The sequence below is a fragment of the Carlito syrichta genome, unplaced genomic scaffold (assembly GCF_000164805.1).
Source record: "Carlito syrichta isolate Samal-C Ts95f unplaced genomic scaffold, Tarsius_syrichta-2.0.1 Scaffold315593, whole genome shotgun sequence".
NCBI lineage: Eukaryota > Metazoa > Chordata > Mammalia > Primates > Tarsiidae > Carlito > Carlito syrichta.
The window spans coordinates 1,132,859-1,144,607 of NW_007259689.1; the positions used below are offsets into that span (position 1 = coordinate 1,132,859).

General features: G+C 40.2%; 1 protein-coding gene across 2 annotated transcripts in view; it reads right to left on the reverse strand.

Annotated features, from left to right (window-relative positions):
• The window catches only part of SLC30A9 (solute carrier family 30 member 9), a 92,841-nt gene that overhangs the window by 2,028 nt on the left and 79,064 nt on the right, over positions 1–11,749 (reverse strand). The window contains exons 16-17 of one of the 2 annotated variants that reach the window (XM_008073023.1): positions 7,840–7,969; positions 5,897–6,010 (exon numbers count right to left, since the gene is read on the reverse strand). In XM_008073023.1, the coding sequence (XP_008071214.1) occupies positions 5,897–6,010; positions 7,840–7,969 (244 nt within the window). Of the gene's footprint in view, positions 1–5,616; positions 6,011–7,839; positions 7,970–11,749 lie in introns of those variants that run through there. The other variant, XM_021706447.1, reaches the window with a different exon arrangement.

Consider the following 11,749-nt stretch of genomic DNA (forward strand, 5'->3'; position numbering starts at 1 on the left):
ACTCACCTCAGCCTCCCAAAGGCGCGGGATTACAGGCTGAGCCACCGAGTCCGGCTAATAATGATAATCTGAAAGAGTAAACTGGTACCCATTTGTTCTATATACTTAGCACCAATCCATATAGTCTCGGGTCAGGCACTGTGCTAGAGAGCAGAGCTGGGGTTGCTTAAGACCACTCCGACCCAGAGGGACTCAGTTTTTATCGAAGATAAGGACAGCAATAACCATCTACAAGTGAAAAGTACGAGAGCTAACAGTAAGAACAGTTAGCATTCATGGAGTTCTAACTAATGTGTCAAGTACTGAACTAGGGGCTTAACGTACAGGTATGCAAGTACGTATTTGAAAATCCTCATAATAGGCCAGACTCAGTGGCTCAGCCTGTAATCTCAGCACTTTGGGAGGCTGAGGCAAGTGGACTGCTTAGGCCCGCAGGTTCAAGACCAGCCTGAGCAACTTGGCAAGACCACATCTCTACAATAAATAAAAACATTAGCTGGGCATGGTAGTGTGTGCCTGTAGTTCCGGCTACTTGGAAGGCTGAGGCGGAAGGATTGCTGGAGCCTGGGCAAGAGTGAGACTCCAACTCAAAAAAATTAAATAAATAAAATAAAATCCTCATGATAACCTAATTAGTATATCCAATTTACATATGGGAAAACTGAAGTATGGAAAGATTGACTAGCCTGTCCAAAGCCACTGACAGATTGCAGGCCTGACTCCAGACTCCAGGCCCCTAACAAACATTTAACACTGGGAACAAACATGGGAGAGCCAGAAAGACCTCATGGGTGACATATCTAAGCTAGGATGGAGCATGGTGAGTCTTCCAGATAGATAATGAAGAGTGTCTAGACAGAAGAAACAGCATGCGTGAGGGCAGAGTCTGGAGCGTGTGCACTGGCACTATGGCAGTGAGCAGACGTTGGGACAAGGGCAGGGTTAGAAATGAAGCCGGAAAGACAGGCAGAAACCAGGCTGCCAGCTTAAAGGACTTCAATTCAAGACAACAAACACTGTCTGGGCTTACACATCTGTTCTTTGCCAGGCACCGAAGTCTCCGACAATGAGAGGGAAGCAAACATATCTGCCTCCCGTGGACTCATGGCTGGTGGCAAGGTGACTCATTCACGCGGGGCCATCGCAACTCTCTGTTCTAGAGGTCCTGGGTGCTCTCTCTTATGAGTACCCAAAGGAAAGACACTGCAGTCAGCTGGAGGGGAATTACAAATCTAATAAAAGGTAATATAATATTGGGAGAATAGAAGACAGAAAGGTGTGTATCAAAAAACTAACTCTACACTTAACAAAGAGGAAATAAATAATGTGGAATCAAGGGGAAGAGTGTAAGACTTCAATGTTGAAATACGATGTAAATATGAGAGTATTAAAAATGGTTTTGAGAAGTAAACTTAAGCAATGAGGAGGGTGAGGCAGGTGATACTGATTTCTATTATCTTTTCAGCTGTTTGATTGCATAAACTTTGTGTATTATTTGAAAAAAAATGAAAAAACAAATCAACAAGGGAGAAACGCTCCTGTGAGTGACTCTGGCAGCCAGGCAGGGTTAATCATTCTGCTGAAAAGGTAACATCCCAGGACCAGGAACTGCTGGTACCACAGCTCTGCTCCAGCCAATGTCTGTCTGGGTACACAGGACTTTTCTTGGGACCAGTGTTGCCCAAATGTGCGGAGGGTGCTCTCCTCTTGGACACTGATGTGACAATGGCCAGGGACCCCAGCCACGGAGGGCATGCTTTTGTTCTCAACTTTTTCTTTATTTGAAACAATTCCCTGACTCTAGAACTCCCTAAATTCAATGTGGAATAAAAAAAAATTCTCCAAACAGAAGTGAAACCATTTTATTTTCCTACTCCAGTCAATCCTTATCTATCCTGATGTGACTTGAAAAATCCAGCCGTTCATGAAAAGTTTCACATTTTTCTATCTATGTAGCACATGTGACTAATAAAAACCTTATCTCAAAAAAGTGAATTTATTTGCTTTCTTAAAACAATTTTTCAGCTGGGCTCGGTGGCTCAGCCTATAATCCCGTGCCTTTGGGAGGCTGAGGTGAGTGGATTGACTGAGCCCGTGGGTTCGAGACCCACCTGGGCAACTTGGTGAGACCTCATCTCTACAATAAATCAAAAATTAGCCAGGCATGGTAGTGCATGCCTGTAATTCCAGCTACTTGGAAGGCTGAGGCGAAAGGATCGCTGGAGCCCAGCAGATCGAGGCTGCGGTGGCCGGGAGCGGCCACTGCACTCCCAGTCTGGGTGACACAGTGAGACTCCAACTTAAAAAAAAAAACAAGTTTTCAGAGAAAACTGATCAAATTTGTAAAACATATGTACACAATACACAGAAGACACACATATATATTTGCTGAATGAAGAAATAAATGAATAAATAGGATGAATGTCCTTAAAAGTCAATGTTTACTATCTGAAAAAATACCATGTGCAAACTAGAAACTGATATGTGCTAAACAAAACCGAAAGTCAATAACTGATGTTCAACTTATAGTCTTCATTCATGTATTCAACACATACTTTAAAATCTACTATTTCCCATGCACTGCTCAATGCCAGTTAGACTGCTTACATACCACAGACAGATTTTATTCCAGCACTCATACGGAGAGAAAAACCAAATGATGTAATTGACTTTGCAAGGGAGCACGACTACACGGAAACGCGACTACACAGAAGCTGCGCCTGTGCTAACAGTTTCTCAGTGAATTAATTCCACTAAAAGTATTTCATTCCAAACATAAAAAAACATGGAGGGACAGGAGGAGGGTTTATTCACATTGTGAAATATAGAGATAGGACAAAAAAATTAACAGCTCAAAGAACTTAAAAATAACAAGATTTATTTTATAATTTTGGAATTCCCATTTTATAGTATCAAAATTTATGAATTAGTCTTTACTATTTTTGACAACTGAAGCTCCGCATCTGGAACTATGTAAGCTCTAAATTTTAAGCCAAAAATATCACCTTTTATTTTTGAGAGGGAGTCTCACTCTGTCACCCAGGCTGGAGAGCCATGGCATGCTCATGGTCACCCCAGCATCTACCTGCTGGGCATCAGTGATCCTTCCACCTCAGCCTTCCAAGTAGCCAGAACTACAGGTACGCTATCACACCCAGTTAATTTTTTGATTTTATTGTAGAGATGAGGCTGGCCTTGAACCCGCAGGCTCAGGCAATCCACTCACCTTGGCCTCCCAGAGTGCTGGGATTACAAGCTTGAACCACTGCAACTGGCCAATATCACCTTTTCTAGCACTCAGTGGCATTACTCAGCAGAGATGGCTAGGCTCTACTTGGTACAGAATTACACTAAGGAATATGACCTTCTACCAAAGCAATTCATTAATAATTAAAATTTAAACTTGGAAGGCAACCATGAGATAGCAAAACTGAGGGAATATGCCAGTGTAGAAAGTTGTCACTTTCCAAAGAAAATCAGCTTACTTTCATGACGAAGAAATATAAATTACTTATGCTTTCCCTTCTGGCTTAGCACCTCAGCTGTGATGAATTCTCTTTTGACTTGGATTAATCATGGTCTATTACCTAAGCCTGAATTGTGGATTACATTTAGCTTCACAGTAGCTGCTCTACCTCTTGGAGGCGAGAGACAAAGGTCAGTCACTCAGGCAGTAAACCATGGAGCCCAATCCAATCTCTGGACATCAAGTCTCAGATGAGCCTCCCTGGCTGGCAACACTCAGTGCTACTGCCACACTTCACTTCCAGGAAAGTAACACCGTCCACCGCTCTGCAGGGAGAAGAAAACTGAAGCTCCATGTCTGGAAATTTCCTCCACTCTGCCCTAGGGACTTCTCCCCTTGTCTGATTTTAAGCTGTATCCTTTCCCTGTAATAAACCATACCATGAGCATAGCATCATTCAGTGAGTCTTCAGAGTCCTAGTGAACTATCAAATTGGAGGGCAGCCTTGGGAACCCCCTGAATGCACAATTGGTATTAGAAGCAAGGGCAGTCTTGCAGACTGTGCCTACTAACTTTACAAATAGCATGTGATATGCTCATTGCTATGGTTCCAGATTCCACACTGCAAGGAAGCTTCAAAAGGCTTCCAGCTGTCAGGTTATGGCCATCACAGTTATCTCGAAAGGCTGTAAGAATACTCCACCTTTTTCTTTGTTTTCTTCTACCAAAATCAAATCACTACAGATTAAATGCAAAAGCAGACATGGGATTCTAGCTGCCTTTTATTAGCTAGACTTAAGAGACTTCGGCAAAAATGTGAAACAATACCACTCCTTTTACTACTTTTTTCATTTTTAAAAATGATTATTTTCATAAAAATTAATTTATATTAATATAGTCTTATGAGTGGAGTATCTGAGAAATGCTCATCTAGAAACTTTAAAAATTATGTCAGATAAAGCTCATGAGCTATTACTGTAAAGATTAGCAAAATATTATTTAAAATATTTCTATTAATCTAATCAGATATCTGAATTTTCAAAGAAACATTAGTAAAGGGGAGACAAAAATGTTTTCCTTCAATTTTTTTTTTTTTTTGAGTTGGAGTCTCATTCTGTCACCCAGAATGGAGGGCAGTGGCATGCTCAAAACCACTGCAGCCTTGACCTGCACCTCAGCCTTCCAAATAGCTGGAACAACAGGCATGCACCATCACGCCCGGCTACTTTTTCTTGATTTATTATAGAGACGAGGTCTCACCAAGTTGCCCAGGCTGGTCTCAAACCAGTGGCCTCAGGCAATCCTCTCACCTTGGTCTCCCAAAGTGCCAGAATTATAGGCATGAGCCACCGCGCCTGGTCTCCTTCAATTTTTACAAAATGAAAGAATGGTCAACATCAACTGAAGAAAGTGCAATGCCCTCAACAAACTACGTATGTTAAACATCAATTTACAAGTTTTTACTCATTACAAACAGAACTCAAACGCCAGTAAGTGGCAACTGGAGAACACTGAAGCTTTTTTTTTCTTTTGAGTTGAAGTCTCACTCTGTCGCCCAGACTGGAGTGCAGTGGCACACTCATGGCTACCCCAGCGTCAACCTGCTGGGCTCCGGAGATCCTTCTGCCTCGGCCTCCCAAGTCTGGAACTACAGGAGCGTGATACCATGCCTGGCTAATTTTTTCTATTTGCTGTAGAGATGAGGTCTCGCCAAGTTGCTGAGGCTGGTCTCAAACTCGCAGGCTCAGACAATCTACTCGCCTTGGCCTCCCAAAGTGCTGGGATTACAGGCTGAGCCCACCGAAGCATTTTTAGAAGTAGTCTGATCAGATAAAATTTCAGCAACATAACCAATAAGTTACCACAATCTCCGATTGAATAGAAACATATAAAAACACAAGATAATGTCAAGTGGACTAAAAGCAAGATATACATTGAGTTTTTCTAACTTTTGACCAGAGTCTAATGTTTCTCTTTTATCTTTCTATAGGAGCTTTCAAGATGCTTCTTTTAAATAATAAATTTTTAATATATATTTTTAATATATAGAGACAGGGTCTCACTCCGTTGCCCAGGCCGGTCCCAAATTCCTGGTTTCAAGCGATCTTCCTGCCTTGGCCTCCCTAAGTGCTGGGATTACAGGCACAACTTTTGACTATTTTAGAATCTTAGCAGGCAGTACACAAAATAGAGGTTGAAAGTACAGAATTTGGAATTGAACAACATGGGTTCAAATCTCAATTTCCCTATTTGGGTAGGTAAATTATCCAATTTCTCTAACCCAATCATTTCCTTACAAACACCTACACAATTACAGGGTTACTGAGTGGGTAAGAGTATGCATGTGAGGCACTTAGTGTCTGATGTAGAGTAAATGCTCAAAAAAATAGCTGCCATCATCACGGTCTTATTTTTCTGAACACATCTCACTTTCAGTTCCTTCTCAAGTCTGTCTACTTCCGCTCCTAATGTGTCAATAATGTTTTCTCCGTGTTTAAGCATGAAGGTCTCAAGTTCTTCAGGGGTTTTTACTTCTTGAATTTCCTATAAAGAAAATGAAAGCAGAAAGTAAATTTGTAAAAAAATCACAGTGGTACCCTGATGAGGATTTCTTTAAAAAATATTATAACACCAATAAGTTAAATAAAACATTTCTAAAACTTTAAGCCAATGGCAATGGATTACCTACTTCCAAAGTAATTCAGATCAAGACCACTGAGTACAATGCTACCCAGGGGGAGCACTACAGAATTCCTGGGAAAGAGTGGACTACTCGACAAATGGTACCAGGGCAATTATTTTCCTGCCAAGAGGAAATATTGCATCCCTGCCTCAGACCATTAAACAAAAAATTCTAAATGGATTAAAGACATGAGGGTAAAACACAAATCATAAAACTTTTAGAAGGAAAAAAAAAATCTCCATAATGGTATATGGAAGGGTTTTTCATGCAAGAGAATACAAAGCATAGAAGAAAAGAAAATGCAACATTATAATTAAAAACCATATTAAATCTTCTGTATAACAACAAAGTGAAAGGGTAGAAGATACTTGCATATATACTACAAAGAATTAGTATCTAGCATATTAAAGATAAAACACAAATCTGTCAGAATAATACAAATTCATTCAAAACATATGAAAAAGCCAGGAACAATGAAGAGGAAATCCCAATGGTCAATGAACTTCAATGTTTGTAAACCTCACTATTCCAAAAAATAACATTAAAACATATTATTTCACACCTATCATAGTGGCAAAAATCTGAAAGCTCTTACCAATACACTCTAGTAAGAAATAATAGAAGTAATAGAAACTTTGATACACAATGGTGGAAGTTAAATCGATACACTTTGGAGAACAATCTGGCAATATCTAGGCAAGTTGAAGATTACATTCAACAGCTCACCTATTTTAAATCTGGCTATCTATATACTACCTTAAAGAAACTTTCACATACGTGAACAAGGAAGCATGTATAAGAATGCCATTATGGCACTGTTTTTAACAGCTTACCACTGGAAACGATATACATGTCCATCAACTGGTGACAAGATAAATTACAGCATATTAATAAAATGGAATGTAATATAACAATGAAAGTTAATGACTAGAAATATATAAATTAACATGGAAGTATCTCAAACACATGCTGCTAAGCGAACTGTAGAGACAAGGATACAGCAGGATGGCATTTATGCCAGTTTTTAAACATCAAAACGTTATACATTATGCTAAAAACTGCTGAGAAGTATAAAAATCTGAATGGAAATAACAGGTACCAGATTCAGCATAATGTTTAATTCTAGGGATGGAAGTAGAAGAATGGGATCTAGAAGATAAATGGGGGCTTGAGCAGTTTTTGTAATGATTTCTTTTTTTAAGACCTTAAGTAAACACAGTAAAGTAAAATGTTAAGATTTGACAGAGGCAAGCGGTAACCTCTGTGCTGTTCCTTATATTCTGCAAATTCTCTTCTAAACTCTTCTTAAAAAAAAAAAAAAGAAAATTATGGATTCTGGACTCATATCTGACCCCACATAGATGGCTCTGCGACTCCAAGCAAGTCACTTAATCCATGTTTCAATCTGCCTGTACGCTAACATGGAAGTGTGATTTTGTTACCTCACCAGGATGCTGAGAGTAAACTAGGTAAGACAGCAAAAATGCCTAGCTCAGAACTGACACTTAATAAGTTTGTTCTTTTGCTGTCCCCTCTGAACCACTCTACAGTCACTGTCAAATTTTGAAACCTAAGTAGTTGAGAGCTGAAGTGACTTTAAGACCTGTAAAAAATATATTATTTTGTTTACTTTAAAAGTAATTTTTCTAGCCCTCAGCTATATAAGAAAATGACAAATATACAAACTTACTTGTAGCATTTGGTCAAAATCTTGTTTTTCCAAATATGATCTTGTAACAACTCGTCCATCAAAATCAACTTCTGCCTTAAATCTTACTTTACCCAATCCCAGATCTGTGGCTTTAACATCATGAATTGCCCTGCAATCAACAACAACGCATACAAATTTATATACACAAACATATACACACACATATATACACTTACATGGTGCAAAGCCTAGAATTCTTATTTTTTCCCACCAGTGATGACTGTGGACTAAGAGCTTCAAGTGTTCAGGTCATCTTCCAAGGCTCACTGTCCATTTAGCTTTTCTGCATAATGGCACACAAAGGCACAAACTTAATAAATATTATTTTATGGTAATTGGTATATATCTGAGCTATAAAGCTTGTGTATTAAAAATTCAGATCAGTTCATCGCAGGATGCAGGGCTGCTTCAACATTCGCAAGACCATAAATGTCATTAAATACATCAACAGATGTAAAAGCAAGAACCACATGATTATCTCATTAGATGCAGAAAAAGCTTTTGATAAAATCCAGCATCACTTCTTGATAAAAATCTTCAAACACTTAGGTAAAAAAGAACATACCTCAAAATAATAAGTGCCATCTATGATAAACCCACATCTAACATATTGCTAAATGGTCAGAAGCTGGAAACATTTCCCCTGAAAACTGGAACAAGACAAGGCTGCCCACTGTCACCCCTCTTGTTCAATATTGTGGTCGAAGTCCTGCTCAGGCAATTAGACAAGAGAAGGAAATCAGGGGTATCCAAACAGGAAAAGAGGAAGTCAAGTTATCCCTCTTTGCTGATGATATGATCCTATACCTTGAAAATCCAAGAGAATCTGTCAAAAACCTGCCTGCACTGATAAAGGACTTTGGGAAGGTCTCAGGGTACAAAATAAATGTGCAAAAGACAGTTGCATTTTTATACACCAACAACAAGCAGGCAGAGAACCAAATAAAAAGTACAATCCCATTCACAATAGCCACCAAAAAAACGAAATGCCTCGGCATCTTCCTAATCTGAGAAGTGAAAGACCTAGGCTACCAACATAATTCTTCTCAGACCTAGAAATGACAATACAGAAATTCATATGGAAACATAAACGACCACGAATAGCAAAAACAATCTTTAGCAAAAGAAACAAAGCCGGAGTTATCACACTTTCAGACTTCAAACTTTACTATAAGGCTACAGTAATCAAAACAGCCTGGTATTGGTACAAGAACAGGCATACAGACCAATGGAACAGGATAGAGATTCTGGAAATAAAGCCTCAATTCCTCAACCAACTCATCTTTGACAAAGCCTCCAACAACCACCGGGCAGAGGAGAACGTATTCAGTAAACGGTGCTGGGAAAACTGGCTGACCACATGCAGAAGATTGACACCGGACCCCTACCTATCACCATACACAAAAATTAACTCTAAATTGATCAAAGACTTGAATGTAAAACCTCAAACAATAAGAATCTTAGAAAGCACAGGAGACACCCTTATGAAATTTGGAACTGGGAACCAATTCCTATTCAGAACCCTAAAGGCCAATACCTTAAGAAATAAAATACACAAGTTGGACTTCATTAAATTAACGAGCTTCTGCAAAGCACAAGAAACCATCAAGAGAGCAGGGAGACAGCCCACAGAATGGGAAAATTTATTTGTCAACTGTTTATCCAACAAAGGCCTAACATCTAGGATCTACAAGGAACTCAAATGCGCCGAAAGGAAAAAAACAAGCAGCCCCTTTAAAAAGTGGGCAAAAGACATGACTAGACACTTCTCAAAAGAAGATATACGGGCAGCCAACAGACACATGAAAAAGTGCTCGGCCTTACTCATCATCAGAGAAGTGCAAATCAAAACCACACTGAGATACCACCTAACCTCTGTAAGAATGGCCATCATCAATAAAACAAACAACAACAGATGCTGGCGAGAATGTGGAGAAAAAGGAACGTTTCTACACTGCTGGTGGGAATGCAGCTGCCACAGCCTCTTTGGAAGACAGTGTGGAGATTTCTGAAAGAACTAGAGATTGACCTTCCATATGACCCAGCAATTCCCCTACTGGGAATATACTCGGAGGAACTCAAATTATTCTACAAAAAAGATACCTGCACACGTATGTTTGTTCCAGCTCTATTCACAATAGCAAAAACATGGAACCAACTGTGTTGCCCACCAAAGGTGGACTGGATAAAAAAAATGTGGTACATATACACAATGGAAAATTATGCAGCCATAAACAAGGACAAATATATGGACTTTGGAGCAACTTGGATGGATTTGGAGTCAATCATACTCAGTGATTTGTCACAGAAACAAAGAACTGAGTTTCATATGTTCTCACTCATAAGGTGACCTTGAACAATTATAATGCTATAAGAAAGTGATTGGCAGTAGTGGAAAACTGTCAGGGGAGGGGGATAGGACTGGCAGTTGAGGGAAACTCCTAGGGGAGGGAGGGGCATACCTCATCAACAAGGGTACCTGCATGATCAATGTTTATATACCTAACCCTGAATTGTACCCCACATCTTTATAACAAATAAATAAATTAATAGTAAATAAATAAATAAGTAAATAAATAAAAATTCAGGTCAGGCTTGGTGGCTCAGCCTGTAATCCCGGCGCTTTGGTAAGCCACGGCAAGTGGATTGCCTGAACCCATGGGTTCGAGACCAGTCCAGGCAACTTGGCAAGACCTCGTCTCTACAATAAATCAAAAATTAGCTGGGAATAGTAACCGGTAATTACAGCTACTTGGAAGGCTGAGGCAAAAGGATCGTCAGAGCCCAGCAGGTCGACGCTGGGGTGGCTGTGAGTGTGCCACTGCACTCCAGCCTGGGCGATGGAGTGAGACTCCAACTCAAAAAAAAAATTCATTAATTCTGGCTGGGCACAGTGGCTTACACCTATAATCCCAGCACTTTGGGAGGCAGAGGCAAGAGGACTACCTGAGCTCAGGGATTCAAGACCAGCCTGGGCAACATGGCGAGACCTCATCTCTATAATAAATTAAAAACCCTTAGCCGGGCATGGTGGCACATGCTTGTGGTTCCAGCTACTTGGAAGGCAGAGGCAGAAGGATCACCTGAGTCCAGCAGGGAAGCTGTGGTGGCCATGAGCATGCCACTGCACTTCAGCCTGGGTAATAGAGTGAGACTCTGACTCAAAAAAAAAAAAAAAAAATTCATTAGTTCTGAATCACTTTTTCTAAAGTGCTGTCATATTATCTCCTAAGGCCTTCTTCCCATATATCCATGTAAACATTTCCTAAATGCCATATATAAAAAGTTTTTTTTAAAAAAAAATAGTGTTTTACAGTATACAAATCACTTTTATTTCACTAGTTTCTATTAAAGTCTTCATACAGTGCTGGGACATTCTCTATCAGAAAGAGGTTAACACAACTACCACATGGGCCTGACACGGGAAATAATAAGCTAACTTATATGAAATGTTTCATGCAGTACCAACCCAAGGCAGGCATTTAATGAGTGGCATTCATAAAGCACACAGACTGGCATCTTTATTTTACAGTGAAAATATAGTCTGAGACGTGCATATGGGACTTGCTCAAGGTAACTCAACCCCGCGGTCTTCCCATTTTCATGTTCTGCCTCCCCTTCAGGAAAGCAGGTGCTCGAGCACAACTAACCGCTTTTCTTTCTTTCTTTCTTTCTTTTTTTGAGTCGGAGTCTCACTCTGTCGCCCAGACTGGAGTGTAGTGGCCGCTTCCGGCCACCGCAGCCTTGAACTGCTGGGCTCGGGCGATCCTTCCGCCTCAGCCTTCTGAGTAGCCGGAATTACAGGCATGCACTACCACACCCGGCTGATTTTTTGATTTATTGTAGAGATGAGGTCTCGCTGCCCAGTGGGGTCTCGAACCCGCAGGCT